Source organism: Physeter macrocephalus, unplaced genomic scaffold, assembly GCF_002837175.3.
Source record: "Physeter macrocephalus isolate SW-GA unplaced genomic scaffold, ASM283717v5 random_99, whole genome shotgun sequence".
NCBI classification, from domain to species: Eukaryota; Metazoa; Chordata; class Mammalia; order Artiodactyla; family Physeteridae; genus Physeter; species Physeter macrocephalus.
In genome coordinates this window covers 46,531-68,537 of record NW_021145376.1, presented here as the reverse complement: position 1 = coordinate 68,537, position 22,007 = coordinate 46,531, and the positions used below count along the sequence as shown (strand labels likewise).

Sequence of the window (22,007 nt, the reverse complement as noted above, 5' to 3'; positions counted from 1 at the left end):
TCCTGACCTCTGCCGGATGCTGCTCCTTCCTGCCTCTCCCTGGGGCTGGGCTGGCATGTGGCCCAGCGCGATCCCCCCACCAAACATTCCCGGCCTTTGTAGGGCTTCAGTCCTTATTTATTGATAACGGGAGGCTCTTACCTCCTGGGGGTTGCCTGTGGGCCTCGGGGTGGGGACGGTTCAGGTCCCCCCTGCCTGCGGCTCTCCTGGCCCTAGCGCAGCCCGTGGAGAAGGACTTCTGGTGTGGCGAATGGATTGTCCCATCTCCCCCCGGGGCCTTGGGCCTCTGGGGGGAGATGGGACAATCTCCCTGCACAGGACGCGGGTCCGTGCCCTGACAGGCCACACGGGGTAGTGGGGTCACAGACAGGCCACTGCCTCCGGGGCCTCTGTGAAAGAAACGCCCACCTGAGCACGCAGACATCTGCCTCCTCTCCCTGGGGGGACTTGGGCCTGAGAATCTCCTCATGTGAAGCTCATGGGGCTGGGGCTGTGTAGGCTGGAAGCATCCTCAGCCTCCGCCCGGCCCCTTGCCCAACCTCTCCTGAGGAGTACCACCCTCCGCCCCGACCCCGATGATCCAAGGGAGCTGTGAGGGAATCCCTACGAGTGACGGGCCCGTGGAGCTCCCGAGGGACTTATCAGAGCCTGCATGTCCCCGTTTGCTGGGCCCCAAGACACCGTGCCCTCTGCTTGCACCTGCCTCCCACCCCGGACCAGACACATGTGCCCATTGGCTCCGTGCTGGCAGCGGGTGGATTAGGGCCTTGAGCGCCAGCGCCTTGTCCAATCACCACGAACAGATGTGAGCGTGTGGGCCCCTGCCTACGCCTCTCCCCAGGCCCAGTCCCGGGGGCCCAGGACTCGGGCTCCGCGGCTGGCCTAACGAGAGCTGCAGCCGAGGCTGTTCTCCCGGAAAGGCTTGTTATCCCAGCCCCTCTCCCAGCGTAGACGAACTCAGACCTCTTGTACTGCCAGCCAGATGGGGGGTGTGTGTTGAGTCCTTTCCCTCAAGGGAACAGGGATGCTGGGGCTGAAGGAAAGAGCATCTCTCCTCTCAGTGCTGAGGATGGCCGGTCCCCGTGTTGGGCTGCACCATGGCCTTCAGACTCATCAGGGAATTGCTTGGGGGAGGGAAAGAGCACCCACGGGAGCCCCCCTGCCCTGGGTTTGAATCCCAGCTCTGCATGTCCCAGCTGTGTGACGTCAGGAATGCTACTTCGGCTCTTGATGTCACAGCTGTGTCTTCAGTGCGTAAACTGGGGTGGCCGTGGTGCCTCCCTGAATGGGTTATAGTGAGGGTTAAATGTTACGATTCTTGTCAAATGCTTATTGTCTGCTGTGTGCCGTGCCTTCGGAGTTCAAGAATTGGAAGCAAATATTTGAGGACATCTTGGTCCCCAGGAAGGAAAAGTCACTGGTGTCTGTTTTGGGGGGTTTCCGATAGCCTGACTGTCAGGTGTTGGGAGGTTCTTCTTGAAGCTGGGCTCCATCCAAGGTGTAAGCCTCTCCCTGGCGGGCAAGGGGGGTGGGAAGGGGAGGGCTCAGTGCAAACGCGTTCTCCCTTGGGCTGAGGTCCAGTTAGAGGCCTGGCTGGGGACAGGGCCTTGGGGAGGGGGTGGGGTACTGCCCACTCTGGGGAGCTTTAACACGCAAGCATCTTGGGGGCCTGGGGGGCTGCATCCCAGAGCTGCAGAGGGTCTTGTCGGCAGGCTTGCCTAGGCCTCAGTACACAGGCAAGTGGGCTCTGTCCCGGCAGTCACCCTCCATCCACCAGAATTGCTGTTCGTGGGTCCCTGTCTCCTAACTGTGTGTCCCAGTGGCTCATGTGGAATAGCCCCTCCCCCACGGTGTTGTTCTGCTGACAGAGTGTTACTGCTTATTGACTTCCTACAGGAAGTCCTCGTAAGCAGTGGCCGCTGCCGGGCTGCATGTCCACCATCTCTAGTCCCCAGGGCCATCCTGACAAGATGTCAGGGTCCCCATGACCATGAAGAACGGGTTTGTGGGGTCACCCAGCTGGTAGTGGCCGAGCTGGGACTGGAGCCCGCTGGCTGCATCCAAAGCTGGCCTCCTTTCTACAGCCTGTGCTCTCCTCTGCTCTTTATGGGGCACCTTGATTTTGGGGAGTCGGCTTCCTGGCATGGACAGGACTTCTGGGTCCGGGGCCTTGCCCGTCCAAGGAGCCGGTTGAGTTTTTGCCATCGTCTTGGACCCAAGCTCTGTTGACTGGGCTGACATCCGGCCTGCTGGAGTTGCCATGGAAACGTCTGAGCCAGGGCTGCGGTTTCCCCTTCCCCGTCTGAGAGGACAGGAGCAGCAGCCTGGCAGAAAGGGCCAGGCACCCAGCTGGATGTGGCCCCCCAAGAAGCAAAGTGATGGGGAACAGGGGCCTGAGGGTGCCCAGGAGGCCTGGCATAAGTAGTATCCCAGAGTGCCAAGGTCTCCAGCCTGGCAGTCTGGCCTCTGGGTAGAGTTCAACCAGAAAGAGCGCTGGGCTGGGATTCGAAACTGAATTCCAGCCCCGACTCTGCCATTAACTTGCTGTGTGACCTTGAACCAGTCACATCCCCCCACCCACCAAACTTCAAGTTTGCCAACTCCTAAATGAGGGGGCTGGATGCGGTGACCTCTTTGGGTCCCCTCACCCATGGCCGTTAGAGACTTTCTTAGAATATTCCAGCAGGGCTGGGATCGGCCGGGCCTTCAGGACCAGCAGAGGGCAGCACCTGCCTGTCAAAAGGTCCAGTGGTGCTGCATTTCTCCTGGGGGCACCTTGGAGCTCTCCCCACTCAGCCTCCTTCTCCTTCAGTCTGGCTGGAGTTTCCAGCAAGGCCCATGAAAGGGCCAGGCCATCTCCTCACATTGCTGTCCTGGCCAATGTGGACAGGGAGAGACAGACGGGCAAATCTAGCTCAGGAGACAGGCCCCAGAGAGCCCCCAGGCATGGGGTTGGAGGCAGCAGATACACAAGGAGCAAGCGGCTGGCGGTTCTCAGTGACACCCCATTACAGACGGAGCCTCCAGACCGCGGACCCAGCCCTCTGGTCCTGGAGGCGTCGTCTGCAGAGGGCCTCTGCTGACCTGAGGATCCCCCTCCATCGTGCTTCCCTGGGGGATGCACTTACCGTCCCCGTGGCCTCGGGTAATTGCCTGTCTTCCGTGGACCTCATTTTCCCCGTTTGTAAAATATGGGGGGTGGGCATTAGTGGTTTTCAACAAATCTTATCTGGAAGTTGCCTGGTTTGAAAATCCCTCTGTTGGCCCAGAGTTTCATTCAGGCCCCTTTTAGCCAGAAGGTTCTAGGAGAGCGATGGTCAAGTGCGAGTGCATAGGAGCTGCCTGGAGAGGAACATGCCCCTTTTCTGGCTCCACTCTCAGGGGCCTCACTCGGGGCCTGAAGGGGACCCAGGAATCTGCAGGTTTAACAGCCCCTCGGGTGGTTGAGACCAAGGTCTTGCTGTCAAATGTCAGCATCTCAGTCACCTCGACACTTAACCCTGTGTGTGCCGTCTGTCTCTGCAGCTTGGGGCCGTGGTCCACAGCCCTGTCAGCTGTCCCCTGCTGGGCTTCTCGGCCGTCAGCACCTCCCTTCCACAGGGCTACCTCTGGGTGAGTAACCCCCAGGCCCAGCCAGGGATTCTGGCCTCAGGGCATGAGCAGGGAGGGTGGCACCCGGGGTGGGTGCTGGAGAAAGCTGCCTGCCTGTGGCCCCCATTTTCTGCACCTTCAGCCAGCAAGGTCTTCCTGGGAACTTCTGTGCCAGGCTCTGTGCTCAGAGTTGGCAGGTGTGACCTCACCAGGGACAACAGAAAACCAAGGGACAAATAAGCTCACTTATTTGTGAGCTTGGAAATGGCCTTGGTGCCATGACGGAAATGAACGGGAAGCTGTGTGGAGTATCTGGATGGCAGGGTCTTCACTCCAGGAGTCAGGAGGCAGGGCTGCCCATCTCTCACGGAGATCCCAGCCCACCTTTCTGCCCCTGGGGTTCCTGGCAGAGCCTCCCTCGATTCAAATAGGTGTTCCCCACCCCCCCATGCTCCTGGTGGTGCAGATTGTGGCCTCCCATAGATTCCCTGAGGTTCCAGCCTCACCACCCCTCTGGTCATCCTCTTAACTCGTCTTGCTTATTCCTGTCTCCAGGTACTTAAGCAGGGAAACTCTGGCTTAGCCTTCAGAGTTCAGCCCAAATGTCCCTTCTGAGGGTGATTGGTTCTTCACTGTTTCCTCAGTGTCTAGCACATGATGTATCCATCCATCCATCCATCCATCCATCCATCGATCCATCCATCCATTATCCTTCCATCCTTATAATCATCTGTCCATCCATCCATCCATCCATCCATCCCCATCCATCCATCCATCCATCCATTATCCTTCCATCCTTATAATCATCTGTCTATCCATCCTTCCATCCATTCATCCATCCATCCATCCATCCATCCATCCATCCATCCATCCATCCACTCAGCAAGTATATAGTGAGTGCTTGCCATGTGCTAGACATAGAGGTAAAACAGTGAATAGGACAGAGAAGGACATTTTAAAGAGCAGAGTGTATGCTCACTATTTGTTGGTTGAAATTCACCCTGGAGATCAGGAAATAGAAAGCTGACCGGCTATCTAGTCCACCTTAGTTCTTTACCTGATTTCCTTTGGGCCCTGAAGCTAACTTGTTGCCGTGGCAGCTGGGACCGAGCGACCTTCAGTGACAGCAGGATATGTGTGGACAGGAGGGGGACGTGTCTCTTGCTCCCTAACCCCAGTGGCAAGTAGAAGTTCGGGGCGGGTCCCTGGGAGGCAGGGGCTGAGCTCTGCCTCTGCCCTCATGGTTCTCACCTGATGGCCTCTCTGGGTCTCTGCCCCAGGTCGGTGGCGGGCAGGAGGGTGCAGGGGGCCAGGTCGAGATCTTCTCCCTGAACCGGCCCGCGCCCCGCACGGTCAAGTCCTTCCCGCTGGTGGCCCCTGTGCTCTGCATGGAGTACATTCCGGAGCCGGAGGAGGAGGAGAGCAGAGACGGAGACAAGAAGTGCTCAGCTGCTGACGCCTCGTCTGGAGTGCACCCCACCGTCTGCCTCGGGCTCCAGGATGGCAGGTTAGGGGCCTGGGGAGGAGGGGCTGGGAACAGCCTGGGGCAGGGCTGGGCAGGTGCATCGGAGGCTGTCCGTGTAGCTTTGGCTTGTCACCCACCAACATTCTCCACCCCTGGTTGAGAGCAGAAAGGGGGAACCAGGGATGCCCAGTGTCAGAAGCTGCTCGCACTTTAACCAAGACCCTTCAGTGGCTGCTTTGTGCAAGCTGGCTCCCTTCCGGGTAGCGTGGTACCGAGGGCAGCGCTGACTTCAGTGTCAGCCAGAGCTGGCTTTGGACCTGCTATTTCCTCGTGCCATTTAACCGCTCTGAGCCTCAGTTTCTTGGCTGTAAAGTGGGTGTTAGCATCCTTCCATGCAGGGCCGCTGTGAGAGTCCACTAGGACATGGGACATGTGAAGCCTTCCGGTCCCTTCTCTGTCATTGACAGCATCCAGCCAGCTGTGGCCTCAGTTAGCTTTGCAGGGCGGGTAGGCGTCCTGGGTGTTCCCGGGTTCTGAGACCTGCTGACGGGTTGGGGGGGGCTCCCCCAGTAAGACCCTCCCGGAGCTGGTGAGTCAGCAATACTTCCTTGCAGCAAGGGGCACTCCCGCCAGAGTGGAGCCTGCTGGAGGGTCCAGCCGTGTGGATGGAGGATGAATATTCATCCCACTTAAATGGAAGGTGAAGATGGTGATGAACAAGACCCTGAGATGGGCTATAGCCCCATGTCCTCATAGCTCCAAGCTTTTCACGCCTGTCCTAGAGTCGGGAGAAGCGGGGAGAGAGGATGTTTCCTGAGCACCTATTGTGTGCTTCTCCCCGGGCCAGGGGCTGTGAACCTCACAGTAGCCCCACTATGAAGTGTTTCCCACACAAGCAGCTGGGGGAGGAGCTAAAAGCTAACATACGTAGAACCAACTTGGAGACACTAGAGGGTCTGTGATGTCCTGGTCTGGGTCCACGGAACTCAGGGGTCAGGTGAACACTCTTTGCTTTTAATGAGATCAAATTCAAACAACATAAAGTTCACCACTTTAACCATTTTAAATCGTATAATTCAGTGGCTTCCAGTACATTCATGATGGGCAACAATCACCACTACATAGTTCCAGAACATTCTCACCACCCCCAAAAGAAACCCTGTATCACCCCCCCATTCCCTGCCCCATTCCCTGGGAACCACTAGTCCACTTCCCACTGCTCTGTATTTGTCTCTTCTGCACATTTCAGGCAAATGGAGTCACACAGTATGTGGCCTTTTGTGCCTGGCTTCTCTCGTTCCCCATAACATTTTCAAGGTTCACCCACGTGGCACATGTCGATGCTTCATTCCTTTTTATGGCCGTGAGGTAGGCATCACAGCCCCGTTTTTTGGAGAGGACTGAGGCTCAGTGGTCCAGGTCAGTCAGCTGGATGGGGCACGTCTGGATTCACCCTCGGGTCTGTGTGACCCTGAAAACTGTTCTCCTAGCCCCTCTATTGTGCTGCATCCAGAGCCCCCTGTTTTCCACGGGCACCATCCTCTAAAGGCCACCCATGGAAAAGTCCGAGCATCGGCCTGTTCACACAGCAGGGAGGCCGGCTGAGCTTGGTTGGGGGGGCTCGGAGCGTCTCACCAGGAGGGCACGTGGGGAGTGGGCACCTGGGGGGCTGAGTGAGTCACTCGACCTCTCCCCGCAGCATCCTGGTTTACAGCAGCGTGGACACGGGCACCCAGTGCCTGGCGACCTGCAGGAGCCCAGGCCTGCAGCCCGTTCTCTGCCTGCGACACAGCCCCTTCCACCTGTTTGCCGGCCTGCAGGATGGGACCCTCGCCGCGTACCCCGGGACCAGCGGTAAGGATGGGGGGCTGGGGGCGATGGGGGCAGCCCTGGGCCCTGACTGAGAGCCACATCCTGTACCAGAGCGTCTATGGGAGGCAGGCCAAGGAGGCAGCTCAGAAAAAAATTGGGGAATCGAAGTGCTGGGGAGATTGGAGATCCCTGATCCCCACAGGAACGGGGTGCTCACTACCATACAGGCAGCTCATCCCATTGGCGGGAAACTCTGCTGGATAAGAGCAGGGTCTCTGGGCTCAGATAGATCTGGCTTCATGTCCACGCTCTGCCCTGATGACAGATGTGTCCATGGGTGAGCAGCTTCTCCTCTGTGCCTCAGTCTCCTCATCTGTAAAATGGGAATAATGGTAACACCCACAGCTCATGGGTACCTGTGGGGTAAAAGATTCAGTGAAGGCAAAGCATAGGACCTGGCACAGCGAGTTCCCAGTGGGGTGAGGCATTTCAATCTCCATTATTTTATTAAGTCATCGATGGCACAGATAATAACGTCCGGAGGGCAAGGCTGACGGCGTTTGAGCTGCCGTATGCCAGGATGGGGTGAAGTGCTTATGCAGGCGCATTATCTTAATTCTCGCCTCGACCCTTGAGAACTGCCTCCCCTTTACGGATGCTGATGCTGAGACTCGGGGAGGGACACAAGTGCTGTGGTCCCCTGTCCCCTTGTGACTCGTTCAGCTCCCAGTCCAATGACAAGGGCTGGGCAGAGCAGAGAGCTGGCCCCAGCACCCCCAGAGATGGCTGATGTGCCGAAGCCTCAGCCTCCCTCCCCCTCCCATGCGCCTCTAATCGCTGCGTCATCACAGCCTGTTGCAGGATTATAAACGGATATTTGTACTGAGCTTTTTTTTTTTTTGCCACTTGGCACTGTGTTGGTATTTTAAATTAGCTTTCAATAAGGCATTTATAGTTTTTAATTAAAGGGGGTAGAGGGAGGGGGAAAATGTCCCTCTCATGGTCAGACAGACTGTGCGTGTGACTGTCAATATGGGCTCAGATTTTCGGAGATTTAGATCAGGGGTTCTCAGGGGACTTTTACCCTCTGGCTCCCACGGGAGACTGGGAGCCCTGCCCTGCCCGCGCTGGCTTCTCAGCCGCCGGTTCGGCTGCCTCCATCCCTTTCCGTCTTGGCTCCTGACTCATCAGTTTGGGCGTCCGGGTTGGGAGGAAGCGAGGGGGTGTATCGGTTTGCTGGGGCTGCCATGACAAAGTACCACAAACTGAGCGGTTTATACGGTGTAATTTATTGTCTCACATTCTGGAGGCTGGAAGTTCAAGATCAAGGTGTTGGCAGGGCCGTGCTCCCTCGGAATGCTCTGGGGAAGGATCTGTTCCAGGCCTCTCTCCCAGCTTTGGGTAGTTCCTTGGCTTGTGGCACCATAACCCCCATCTTCATGTGGTGTTCTCTTTGGGTGAGCCTGTGTCCAAATAGCCCTTTGGAATAAGAACCCCAGTCGTATTGGATTAGGGGCCCACCCTCCTCCAATATGACCTCATCTTAACCAATTACATCTGCAACAACCCTGTTGCCAACCAAGGTCACGTTCTGAGGTACTAGGGGTTAAGACTTCAATGACTGAGTTTTGGGGGACACAATTCAACCCATAGGGGGATGGGGTCTAACCATTGGCTTTCAGCCTGGGATTGGAGCCTGGTGGTTTGTCAGAACCAAAAGAGCCATTGGAGACCATCAGATGCCACACCCTCATCTTCTGGGTGGGAAGGGACTGCCTGGAGTCCCACAGGTGAGCCGAGACCTGAACCTAAGTGTCCGCCCTCCAGGGCTGGCTGGGTGCTGTCTTGCCTAGAGGAGGAGGTTGAGATGCTCCACTAGCTGTCCCACCTTGCAAACATTTGTCCCCCAAATATTTACTGAGCACCTACTGTGCACCATGGATATGGTGGCCAGCAAACCAGATGTGAGCCCACCCTCACAGTTTATAGAGGGAGACAAGTTAAATTTATAGATGAGTCAAATGAACAGGCAGGAAGCTTACAACCACACATCGTGCTGAGGGTCCTAAGGGGAGGAAGAGGGTGTCGGGTGAGAGCCTGACCCCCTGTGCGTGGGGTGGGCTGGTTGGCGAAGGCCTCTCTAAGGATTGAGCTCCTGAAGGTGAGACCTGAAGAAGGGGAAGCGGCCAGGCCGGTGAAGAGTTGGGGGAACAGTGTTCTTGCCGAGGGAGGGGCACGTGCAGAGACCTGGAAGCAGGAGAGCGGTTGGTCTGGTGGGGAGGCTGTCTTGCCGGACAGTAGCCGGAGTGGGAAGCGGCCCCAGGCAGGGTCCGGGAGTAGATGGACTGGACCCAGTGGGCCTCGGGTCTGTCTTGGTCGATGGGAAGTGGAGGCAAGTGTTGGAAGCGGCCGAGCACTGTGGCTGGTGGACGGAGCGGACGTAGGCAGGCCGTCTGGGAGGCTGCCACAGCCAGCCGGGTAGGGGAGTCTGGGTCACTCTGTCCATGGGAGCCCACCCTCTGGCCTTTGGTTTGGCTTTGGCCAGGGAGGCCTCGGGGAGAGACCTTGGGCTGGTGCCTCCCCTTCCTATGGTGTCCTCCAGAGGTGGCCAGGGGAGGAAGCGGGGGCTCTCAGGACCACACGCCTTTCATCTGGGCTGCATATGGCTGGGTCTGGAATCATCAGCCTGGCCCATGACCCAGCCGTGGGGCCTCGGATACCCCTCAGATACCCCCACTCCATCCCAGCCCCGAAGCTGGTGCTGGGAGCAGCTCCCGGGCCTGCCTCCCTGGCCTTGGGCCCACAGAACCCACCTCTGGTGCCCCATGGGGATTGTGAATAAGCCAGACCCTTATTCTGGGCGCGGAGCAGATACTGGCGAGATATCTGTCGGTGTTCATATGACAGGTTTGCCGTCTTGCCTGGGTTTGGCTAAGACCAAGACCAGATAAAGCTGGCATCCCTGGCCCAGCTTTGGCTCATTGGAGAAGGGCGGGACCAGAAATACTGGGTGAAACAGGCAGAAACCAACCTGGGAAGCTGCTGAGTCCTGGAGGTCCTGTGGAACCAGCAGCTGTGAGGTGACTGTGAGGGTTCTAAGGTCACCAGGCCACTTGGAGTCCTGGGCTGTCAGAGCTGGGGGGGCCTTGGAGTCCAAGCTCCAGGTGACAGATGGAGAATCCGACTCCATGGCAGCGTGGCCGTGGCATGCAGTCTGCTGCCCCCAGGAGCCTCCGCTTATCAGCATTCATTCCCTCATTCGTCCATTCACTCGCTCAGCAAATACACGTTCGGTGCCCACGAGGTGGCGGGCACTGCACTGGGACATGAGCCAGGCGACCCCTGCCCCTGCCCATGCTGTGTTTGGGCGGAGCTGCCTGGACCCCCTCTGTCCGCCCCCAGCCCCGGCTCCGAGCAGAGACAGGAGCGTGACCAGGCCCGGGTCGGGGTGTGGGAATGTCCCTGGTTAGATGCTGGGGACGTGGGCCAGGGTCACCCCCCGGAGGAACCGGACGATGGAATGGGTGAGTGATGGTCTGGGGCGTGGTCAGGCTGTCGGGATTGGGTCCCTGCTGTGAGAGATCGGGCCTGTTGCTGCCGCTCCTCTTGAAGCCTCAGTTTCCTCACCTGTAAAATGGGGACGAATTCAGCCCCACCGCAGCGGGTGGTTGTGAAGGCCAGGTGCGGTCAGTCACACAAGTGCCCAGAACGGAGCCTGGGCACAGAGACTCATGCCTGTTACCTTTCCACCATCATCATTGTTACTGTTGTTATTACTTCCGGGGTACCGGCTGCCCTTTGGGTCCCCCTCGATCTCAACGACTTGCACTCTGTGTCCTAACTTCTGGCTCCGGCTCGATCTGGACCCTCAAGGACACTGGCTGGGCTTTCTCCCCTGCAGCCTGGGGGAGGAGGGACTCCTGCCTCTTGAAGGTGCTTTTGCTGAGACGGGCTTCATCTCCGTTCATCTGGCGTGAGAGCTGATGCCGGGACCAGGTCTCACGAATGGGCTGTCATGCAGGGGGCGGGTGTGAATTTGTAGGTGCGCGTGTGTGTTCTGGAGCATGTGTACCTAGAGCCACTGGGGGGCAGGGAGCAGGTGGAGGGATGGATCCCCCAGCAGGCTTGGGGTGGGTAGGGGTCTAGCCCTGCCCAGAGCTCACAATGATTATGTCTAAAATCTTAGACTTGTGGCCTGTGGAGGCTGGGAAGAACCTTAGAGGTCAGAGTTCTGTCCCCTTGGGGTGCAGATTGGAAAACTGAGTCCCAGCAAGGGGAAACCTCTTGTTTAGGGTCCCACCATGGGCCTTTGGATCAGGGACTCCTGTCCTGTGTCCTTTTTGATATAATGATATCGGTATTATTAAATTTTATCAGTTAATCATTCTATCCTGGAGTCAGGGCTCTCAGGAGACACCAGCAGGTGGAGGAGTGGTCAGTGCACATGCGACCCTCAAGGGTATCAGACCCTACCCCCTACCCCAGGCAGCTGCGCTATTCCAGGAAGGTACAGGGTAGAAGGTGCACGGGCTCTGGTGGTCATCACTGCCCACGGGGCAGAGCTCGCATTTCCGTTTTGGGGGTGTGGTTCCAGTATCCCAGCTGCTTCCTTCCTGGCAGGGGTCTCAGCCCCCACCTTAGCCTTAGTGGCGGGAGCTCCAGCTTCTGGCCACAAGCACTACTCACCTCTGGCCGCTGGAGGGCGCGCAAAGCCTCGTACTTTTGTGGCTCTGGTGTCCTGATGGGGGTCAGCGTCCCTTGTGGAGGCCTGGCTGCGTCATGGTCACTCTCCCCAGAGATCTCTGGAAACCCTCGGAACCTGAGAGGGCAGCAGGGACTGGGGAAGGAGGCCAGGACCAGAGTTAGCCGGCTTCCAACCCTGCTTGGCCCACCCTCCTTGGGTGGCTCTGTGCAAGCTCTGGGCTCCCCGGGTGTCTGCCGTCGCATCAGTCAGTGCCCTTCCGCGGGCTCTCGTGTTGTGTCAAAAGACAGCCAACAGCCAGAGCTAATGAGCAGCGGGTCCTGTCGAGCTGTGTGATTCGGACTGGTTCTCTAAACTCGGGGTCTCAGTTTTCTCAGTTGTAAAACAGGGATAAGAATAGAATCTTCCACAAAGGCTGGTGGGAGGTAATGAAATAATTCATGAAAAGAGTGCCTGGCCTGCCCACGTGTAACAGAATGTGGCAACAGCTGTCAACGCTCCTCACTGGGTGCCCGCCCCGTGCTAAACATTCTACACATTTAATTTGATCCCTCCACATCCGGTGAGGTGTAGGCACGGTTATCATGCCCACTTTACGGATGGGAAAACTAAGGTTCAGAGAGGTGACGTCACCGTCACCTCTCCAAGTTAATGCGGAGGTTGAGAGGCCGCAGCTTCCCACACGCTCCTATTCATGGGCTGGAAAGAACTGGATGTGTGTTGGTTGGGCGGGGGCTGGGGGGTGTATTTTCCAACCCTTAGCTGAGCTGGGAGTCTGCCAAATTTAAGTAGGGCTGAAGGGGAGAGGAGAACCCGCTTGACGGGAAGGGGAGGGTCGGGTGCTGGTGGGGGAATCTGGTCTGTCTTCCAAGGGCTCCTCCTGCCACACCCCTCCAGCTCTGCAGACAGCTGTGCTCCATCGCACCACCCAGCAGCTGGCTCAGAGGGAGGGCCTGTGCCGGGGCTGCTTTGCACCCCTTCCAGGGACCCTGTGGAGGCGGGGTGGGAGTGGCCGGGCACGGACAAGCCAGCGGCAAGCTCTGTCCTGCCTCCCACTGCTGACGGTATCTCAGAGGTGAGCCCCACTTCCTGCTCAACCCTCCTGTCCCGTCTGGCACCCTGGCAGACAGGACAGCCTCTGGGGCTCTGTGTGGCATCGGGTGTAGCTTCAGAGAAAAACCAGTCTCAGTGGGCACCGCTGTCATGCCAGGGAAGATCCTTGGCGTGTTCTTGGGTGAGCCGAGCATCCCTGAGGGTGGTGGGAGAGAGCCTCGTTCAGTGCTGGGCCAGGTCCCTTCATCTGCCTGTCTTCAGGGACGGTGGGCTGGGGACTGATGGCCTCTCAGGACTTCCTCCTTCCATACCTGGGGTGGTGGCATCTCCGGAGGAGGAAGTCATCAGAGATCTTGGTAGAGGTGACAGAGTGCCCTGGAGTAGGCGAGAAGATGTGTGAGAAGGCAAGACTCATTTTCAATAAGTTACGGTGTCAGAAAAGTCCTCAGAGACAGTCTTAGTCGTAGCACCCTCCCCATTTTACAGGTGGGAAGACTGAGGCCTTGAGACGTAGAGAGGTGCACTCAAGGTCCTTAGTTAGCTGCTAGCAGAACCAGGGCCAGGACACTCCCCACCATGTGCCACCTTCTTGGCAGGGCTCTGTGGATGCTGCCTCTTCGGGGAAGCCTCCCTGGAATTCTCCTGTGCAGAGTTGGTTCCTTCCATCTTAACAGCTCTCAAGGCCCTCTGTGCACACCTGGCCCCTTGGGCTTGGCACTTCGTATGGTAACTGCTGTTTAACCCTTTGTTTTCTCCATCCAGCAGGGATTTTCTTGAGGGCAGGGTCTGTGTCTGATTTATTTCTGTCTTCACAGCACCCAGTGTGGGGCCTGGCATGGAGTAGGTGCTTCCTAGGTGTGTGTGGAATGAATGCACAGAAGAGAGGGAAAGGGAGAGAGGAAGGGAGGGAGGGAGAAGTGGGGAGTACAGCCCCCAGAGCGGGTGGAACATAAACAGAGGCAGATGGGAACAGCCGCCATGCCACCGGGGAGGGTGAGGGACAGAGAAAGGGACCAGAAGCTGTCGGAGCCAGGCTTGGCCCACCGCTGTGGCCCGTGGTTCCCGAGGGTTGAGGAGCCCTGGGCCTCTGACCTGTTAGCCGTCCCCCACCCCCTGCCGCTGACCTGCTTCCTTCCTTTCCCTTCAGGAGGCGTCCCCTGGGACCTGGAGAGCCCGCCCGTGTGCCTGACTGTGGGACCCGGGCCCGTCCGCACCCTGCTGAGCCTGGAGGACACCGTGTGGGCCAGCTGTGGGCCCCGGGTCACTGTCCTGGATGCCACCAGCTTGCAGACTCAGGTACCGGCCCTGCCTTGTGGCTCGCGGGTCCAGGCCCTGGGGGGTCACCTCCGGGCACACCCTCGCAGACCTTCTTGCTTTCTACCTGGCACCCCTCTCGGCTCCCAGCCGCGTCTCAGGGATCATCAGAGTTTGCTGGGCAGCAAGAGGCGGCCAGGATCCCTGTGGGGCCCCGCCCCCTGCCCCGACACGCACCCTCGGGGCTGCTGTGAGGGGAAGGATGCCCAGCCCACTGGGCAGTGACCCAGCTCCTCCGTTGTGTCTACTGCGCCCTGTGGAGGTGGAGCTGGGGTCCCTGGGCTCCCACTGGTACCCAGGACCCAGCTGTGCTGAGGGGATAGCCAGTGTGGACGCAGCCATCCTGGGCGCTGGGCTCTTTAAACAGTGTGGACGTGGAGCCGGCTGGGTCCTGCCTTGTCCCGTCACAAGCACTGCTGGATCCTCAGCCCTGGGATGAGAGCCTGGTCCAGGGGCTTCTTCCCATCCCCGCGTGGCTCCCTGAATGGTATTTTGGTGATGTTTGCCGTTATTTGATTTGTTTGGATTATCACCTTGAAATGAGCGGCCACCAGGCCCAGAGGGGAGCTGCGGGTGTGGGCTTGGGGTCAGAACAGACAGGCCCCCGCGTGCCTCCACGTCTTCTCTCGCCCGCTTATCCTCTCTCGTACAGCCATACATCAGCTACTCAACAGCCAGGCGACTGTAAGATCCCAGGGGATTGGGGCCGTGTCGCGGATGACACTGTCCTGGTTTGGCAGATGGAGAAACTGAGGCCCAGGGAGCTGTGGGTGAGCTCTGAGACCCGGGATTGAACCTCAGGGTCCCGGCGCTAACTTTCCCATCTTTGTTGAAGCATGAGGTGCAGCGTTCGGAGCTGTGCACGCCTGGCTCTGCCTTCCGGTTCCCCCACTCAGCTGCTGGGGCCTTGGGGGGCCCCATCTGTGAACACAAGTTTTCCCATCTGTAAAAGGGGAACAAGCATCCTTTCCCTGCGGTCCTTTCGCCGCTGAGTGAGATAATGCTTGGTCAGTGCCAGTGCCAGGAGGTATTTGATTAGCGGCTCTTCTGGGTGCTGGAAAGGGAGGTGGGGTGAGAGGCAGCTCCGTGGGCAGAATCAGAGGATCTGGGTTTTGAACTATAATCAACCTTTGAGGAGGAGAGGGCTGGGGGCTAAAGGTGACGCCTGGGCTGTCACCCTGGAGGGGCTGCTTGAACAGGACCAGGACCTTTGACCTCACTGGCGGGGCTGGGCCTGGACAGAGGGGGTGGGCTCTGGGAGGGGCAGGGGAGGTGCCAGCAGGAAGGACACTGCTGCCTCCCCCACTCCAGCTTCTGGATTTCTTGGTCCTCTTTCTCCCAGGCAGAGCTGGAGTCGGGACGGGGAGCCCTGAGCAGCTGCGGCCACAGACTCCCTTCCCAGCCCCTGGTTCTCTTTCGGGGGCTTCCCTGCTGCCTCGGACCCTGCCCCGTCACTTCCCTCAAGGGCCTGTCACCTTCTCGGCCTTCTGAGAGGAAGGTGAGCAGTGGCGGCTGGTCCCCCAGGGCTTCTGAGGCCCCCAGCTGACCTGGGTCTCAAGACATGTGTCAGGAAAAAGCATGAGGCCCCCCTGCAGCCCCTGCCCAAGCATCCCTGCATTGTCCCCACGCCAGGCCCAGTGCCCTCCCAGCTTTCTCGGCTGGCAGCCTGCGCAGGCTCTGACTCAGCCGGCAGCTGAGCACTGGGGCCCAGCCTAGGGCAGCGGTGAGAGGGAAGCGGGCCCAGCCCTGCCCTTGGAGGGCCTCCAGTCTGATGGGGGAGAGCCAGCCCTGCCCTTGGAGGGCCTCCAGTCTGATGGGGGAGAGCCAGCCCTGCCCTTGGAGGGCCTCCAGTCTGATGGGGGAGACTCAGCCTTACTTTTGGGGACCTCCATTCTGATGGGGGAGATTCAGCCCTGCCCTTGGGGGGGGCCTCCTGTCTGATAGGGGAGACACAGCTCTGCCCTGGGGGCCTCTAGTCTTATGGGGGAGACACAGCCTGCCCTCTGTTCCCCATATGGGAAAAGTGAGCCCAGAAACATGAAGAAGCCAAAAGCAGAGTGCGGATGAGATGGGAAGGGGCAGGCTTTCAGAGCTCCCTGTTGGCCAGCAGACATTCTCAATGCTGCCAGCAGGGGAAATGGGACAGGAGAGGGAGAAGGCAGCTGAGGAAAGTGGGAGGCAGGATGTGAGCTAAGAGTTGTTTTCAAGGAAGGATCTTCTAAGGAAGGATCCAGAGGCCGTAGGACCCTGAAACCACAGGCCCGTGGGAGCAAAGTGGCTGCTGGTTGTTGGGGCAGGCGGTGTGGGCAGCAGGGCCTGAGGAGCTGGTGAAAGCTGGGCCCCCAGGCGGCCCCTCCCAGGGCTACGAAACTTTCCGGAGGGGGAGGAATTGGGAGGCACCATCAAAGACAGAGGCCCTGTCCCTGTCCCGGCCATGCCCACCTCGGGTCTGCTGGGCACCCCACTCCCTTGGAGGCGACTGATTTGCCGGCAGCCTGCTTCAGATTGGGGAGATCCTTGCCCCGCCAGGCTGTGCACCCTTGGACAAGGCACTGGGCCTTCCTGGGCCTCAGTCACTTCATCTGTAAAATGGGATGACAGCAGTACTGTGTAGAGTTACAGGAGGACTCAATGGGAGGGTTTGTATAAAGGGCTGTTTCACACAGTGCCTGGCACATACTAAGTGTTGGATGAGCATCGGTTATTGTGGTAATTGTTTGCCTAACTTAAGTCCTTATTGCCGTATATGTGGTTTGTTTGGAAAATCAAGCTGCTCCTTTAGAGTTGGTGGTGTTGGTGGGTGTGGGGTGTGTGTCCGCACTGCAGGTCTGCCGTCCCCTCGCTTCGCTGGCTGGAAGGCTTCCTTCTGCTGACAGCTGTCCTAGGAGCTTGAGACAGACGGACGAAGGGAAGGATGGGGCCCAGGGCGGGCCCTCTCCCGATTTCGACCCTCACCAGCTGCTGTGCAGTCCCACCCAGGCCCTGCAGCTCAACTCCAGCCCCACTGTCCCTCGGGCCAATCTGCCACGAGGCTCCAACCTGAGGCTGTGATGATTTAAGATGAGTTCTGGACCAGCTGCCCTTAAGAAGGGGATCAATATGACCTTTGCCCTGCTCTGCATACCTGGAGGGCGTCGGGAGGGCACTGGGTGGAGGCAGCCGTGATGGATGGTGGAAGGGGTGGTGGAGGAGGCTCTGCAGAGGGCGGGAGGGAGCCCAGGCCGCCCCCCTCCTCCCCGTCTGCAGCCGGGGAAATTGAAAAGTTTGTGCGTGGCGCGATGCGGGCAGCTTGCCTTCAGTACACACAATCCTTTGCACGGTAACGAGGCGATCGCCATGCATATTTAATAAAACCTCGCTTCGCTGCTGCTTGGGAAAGAGGAAGCCGGCCTGTCTCTGTGCCGGGACTCTGGGAACTGCTCTGTCTGGCTGCTGCTAATGATCACCGGACCCAGCCGGCAGCTCCACGCTCGGCTTGGTGGCCAGACAACCCGAGGAGCGCGGCCTGTAGACTGGGCTGCTGTCCAGGCAGCTGTGGTCCTGAAGGGGTGCCGAGGGCTCAGCACACGTCCTGCAGCCTCAGCTCAGACGAGGGGCATTGCTTAGTGGCAGCGACGTGCTAGACTCTCCCCCAGGGCTGAGAACCCCTGTGGGGACTGGAGCTCCTCAGAGCTGCCTAGGGCTCCACGCCAGGGGCCCAGGAGTGTCCTGTCAGCCGAAGTGTGGTCGCGTGGCTCTGGCCCAAATGCAAAGACATTGAGTGTTCATCCAGGCATCGTGTCAACTCTAAGGACCTTTCTCTTGTTTCTCCCACCCCCCAGGGAGTAATAGTAACCACCATATATTGAGTGTGTAGTGCGGACCAGGCATGAGGTTAAGTGCTCTACGTGTATTAGCTCGTTTAATCCTCAAACCACCCTGTGAGAAGGGTACTATTATTATTTCACTTTACAGATGAGGAAATAAGAGTCCCAGAGAGGTTAAGTGACTTGCCCAAAGTCACACAGCCAGAAGAAGGCAGAGTTGGGATCTGAACTCAGGCCTCCGACTGAGATCTGAACTGAGGCATCTTAACCGCCGTGTTGGCTGCCTGGGTGGGCAGAGGCTCGATCTCCTTTGAGCTGCATTGTCCCCCTGCAGTTTCTGTCCTGTCCTGTGTAACTCTCGGGCAGTGTTATTGTTTAAGTGCCTGCTTTTTCCACCAACACATCTTCTGGGCCAAGGGTTGCACCCTGTTTATTTCCCCATGTCCGTCTGGCTCACGTAGCTCACGTAGCAGGTACTCTCAGTAAATAGTAAATAGTCGCGGTGGACAGACGGAAGGTGGTGTCCTGATTTGCAGGCCTTTTGTGCAGGGGGTTGAGGGGGCTGGGCACAAGTGAGACCTGCTCTTAGCTCTTCAGGAGCTCAGAGCCCAGTATGAGGAGCAGACCCAGGACGGTCAGTGCCAGCCAAGTGGGAGGAAAGCTGTGGGGTGGGGCGTGGGGGCAGGCCCAGGCCTGGTGGGAACCCAGGGGAGGCGCGAGGGGTTCCAGACACGGGGAGGAGGGACAGGACAGGGGAGGTGTTCGGAGGTCAGGATCCCTGAGCTGGGCGGGGCAGGTGAGTCAGCTGTGATGCCGAAGGGGGAGAGGAGGTGGGGAGGATGCCCTGAGCAGAGAGCCAGGCCCCAGCAGAGCCAGCCCCATGCTGTGTGGGATGGAGGTGGGCGGCTTCCTGGGAGGAGTATCTGAGCTGCCGTCTCCACTAGGCCCACTTGGCCTCTGCCGGCAGCCCCTGACCTTGCTGAGCCCGTCCTGCGGAGCCGGTGCCGCAGTCTGTCTCTGGGCTTGATGCTTGCCCACCAAGTGCTTATTCAGCCCCTTGATCCCAGCAGAGGCAGCAGCGAGGCCTGTTAAATAATAATGTAGCTCACCAGGGCCTGTGTCAACACGGCATCCTCCATGTTCATTATCTGGATCGCCACCTTCAAAGTCTAATCCAGTTGTCTGGAGTTCATTTTAACTGATCGCTGGAGGGGAAGTCGGCTGTGGGATGACTGTTGCATCTTAATTTAAAAAAAAAATGAATTAGAGGCAGGCCGACAGGAGGCCTTCGGCTTGTGGGGTACACTCTGCCGAGTCGGCCTGGTCAGGGCACCGGGGCAAGGCCGCTCCCCAACACAGCGTGTGCTGGGATCTCCGTCGCCCCGGCTTAGGGGAGGGTGTCAGTAGCAACAGGGAGGGGTGCTGGAGCAGGGGCTGGGCTGCGAGCGCGCTTTAGGCGATTGGATCCTCGCGTCACCGCAGGGGTCAGCTGGGCCCATTGTGCAGCTGGGATGCCAGCTCGAAAGCAGGCCCTTGGCTTGTGGTCTGGGACCTCTGCTCCCCAGCCACGCTGGCCCCTCTCCTGGCCTCTGAACATGCCAGGCTTCTTCCCACCACTAGGCCTTTGCCTCTGCTCTTCCCCTGCCTGGAGCAGGAGCACTGTGCCCACAGAATGTCCCTCGGGCGGCTCCTTCTCATCCCCCGGTCTCGGCTCAGCTGCCACGTCCTCCGTGGGGCGTGCCCTGGCGGCTCCATCAGAGTCACCTCCACCCCCAGTCAGGGTCTTGACGCGTCAGTGGCTTTATTGTCATCAGAGTGTTGGTCGCTGTCTGAAACTGTCTCCAGGACTGTTGTCCCTCGGCACCCACCCGGCCATAAACAGATGAAAACGGGGCCTGGTCTGTTTTGTTCACCAGCGCATCCCAGGGCCGGGCGCTGCACCAGCTTCTCAGCCGGTGCTGGTGGGAGCGTGCAGGGTCCCCCTCCTCTGTTGGGTGGGTTGAGAGGGGGGCTGGCTGCTGCCTTACATGTTTGAAAATCTGGGCGGGAGGAGGTTTGGGGCGCTGGTGCCAGATGGAGAAGTGCCTTGGAGGAAGCAGGCCAGGAGGCTACACCAGAAAAGAGGCGGGAAGGAATTTGGAGAAAGGGCTGGTCAGAGGGTCTTGAGGCTGGGAGGGGTGGGTCCTGCTCCATAGCAGCCACCACCGTTGGGCCGAGGGACTCGGCAGGTGGGACAGATGCGGGTAGGACAGCTGTGTCACACGAGGGCCCAGGTCCCACCTCTGACTTGCCCCTGCGCCAGCCTTGAGGCGTTCCCAAGGCAACCCCCTTTCTTCCCAGAACCACCTGGGTGTGATTGCAGAAGTACAGGCCTGGGGCCAAGGCTCCCCCAGCCCTGCCTGGAAAGTGCCGGAACACAGGGCAAGATACGTCCAGTTTGGGCCGTGGGCCTGGCTCCCACTCCACAGGGCTGTTGTGAGGGTTTATCGGGGCAGCTTTTTCTCATCGGGCCCCGGCGCCCCACCCTGGAGAAGCCTGTCTGGCCCCTCATCCATGTGCACTGGGTCACAGCACCGGCACTGGGCCCTTCTCCTCCGCAGCACTTGCCACGATTATCAGATTCGCCAGATCGAGGCCCTGTAGGGCAGGACCGTGCCTGGTGGGCTCCCACCGCGTTCCTGGTGCTGAGACCAGGCTGATGTATAGTGGGTGCTCAGTGAAGGGTTGTGGAGAGAGAAGAAGTTTCCATCAGGATCCGTCTGTGGTGGATCTAAGTGTGCAAGGGGCACGTGGCCAGGGCGGGCAGAAGAGCTGACCAGCTCCAGAGCTCGGCGCTGAGCACGGAAGGTGCTTCCCCAAGTGCGTGCTGTCAATAGTCCCGCCTTGTAGGTGTTCCTGCCCCGACCGCTCCGCCCCCTGTCACCACCCCGGCGCCTGGGTGCTGGCTTCTGATACCGGAACTCATGCTTTTTGTCCTTAAGCATGCCAGAGAAGAAGCTGCTGTGGTTTCCTGGACACCAACAGACCCCAGATTTCTCCCTGCCCGTCCCTACGTACATCCGCCCTCCCCAGCCTTAATTTTCACGTTTAGTGCCCAAACTTAGTCTGCATGTATTAGCTGTTGTAAATCTATCATAACAGTGTGACATGGCATGAATAATGCATCACTGGGCTGTATTAGTTTTCTGTCTCCTATCTTATTTATGACACGAAACAGGTGGGAATTTGCAAAAGCGAAATCCAGGCGCAGGGATTCTTGGGTAATGGTATGCAAATTGGTGTGAGCGTGGAAAGATGCACCAAGTCCTCGGGTGTCCTGGGAGCCTCCAAGGCCCAGAGCCCTGGTGTTCAGGTCACCCAAGCTTGCGGATCAGGAGTCATGATACTCCATGGAGTCATCTCGGTTCAGCAGTTTTCTCTGAAATTTTTTCAGTGTGTGTGTCATTGTTATTGTTGTCATCCTGTTTTTCTTTCTTTAATTAAAAGTTGGCAGGTGAAACTCGAGAACTCGATTTTCTAAAGGTTGTGGAGACTTCCCCGGAGGAAAGTAACAAGTTCCAAAGGAGTGCAAGTGTTTTCTAGTAGCGTGAAGAATTGAGGTTAGATGGTCAGAAGGACTTCCTTTCAGGAAGCTTATGAAGGATAGAATGTGGGGGGTGGATTTGGAGATCCCGTGGGGCTCCCTTCCCGGCGGGGGGGCACCGATGGGTCAGAAGTGGTCCAGGGCCGTGGTTGCCGCCTCTGCTCTGGGGTCTGGAGGTTGTGGGGACATATCTCAAGGGACGTCCTGTGGGACTTGGGTGGCTAAGGGGCTGGGCTCCAGGCTTCCTCTCTCCTCACCAAGAAGAGCTCAGGGCTTTCTTGACTCTGACGTTTGGTTTCCCGCCGTCCTGGAAGATTTAGGTTGATGAAAGGATTTCACGGTTAAAGAAAAAATTGTTTGAAGCTGTTGGCTCAGGGAACAGGTTCTGTGAAACCATGGAGGAGAAAAGGGAGACGGTAGAGGGAAGGCAGATGGGAGGGGACGTTGGAGAGAGAACAGACTGGGACTGGAGATGGGGCAGGGGCAGACGATGGCGCGGGGGGTGGGGTGTGGGGAGTGGGCAGTCCTCTGTCTTCTGAGCCTCTGTCCCCCAGCATCTCTGGCTGTCAGTCTGTCCGCCCCGCCACCATGGTTACTCTCCCCTCTGAGCCCTGCTGCAGGATTAGGGATGGGGACACCATCGGAGCAGTTGTCCAATTCCCTGGGATTTGGCAAAGACAC

At 58.5% G+C, this 22,007-nt stretch overlaps 1 protein-coding gene across 7 annotated transcripts in view; it reads left to right on the top strand.

Moving 5' to 3' along the window:
- Nucleotides 1–22,007, top strand: part of LOC102990664 (rho guanine nucleotide exchange factor 10-like protein) — an 86,081-nt gene that overhangs the window by 43,474 nt on the left and 20,600 nt on the right. For 6 of the 7 annotated variants that reach the window (XM_028483931.2, XM_028483929.2, XM_024125359.3 and 3 more), the window contains 4 exons: nt 3,526–3,612; nt 4,872–5,098; nt 6,756–6,910; nt 13,771–13,919. In XM_028483931.2, coding sequence (XP_028339732.1) covers nt 3,526–3,612; nt 4,872–5,098; nt 6,756–6,910; nt 13,771–13,919 — 618 coding nt within the window. Of the gene's footprint in view, nt 1–3,525; nt 3,613–4,871; nt 5,099–6,755; nt 6,911–13,770; nt 13,920–15,279; nt 15,436–22,007 lie in introns of all 7 variants that reach the window. The other variant, XM_028483934.2, reaches the window with a different exon arrangement.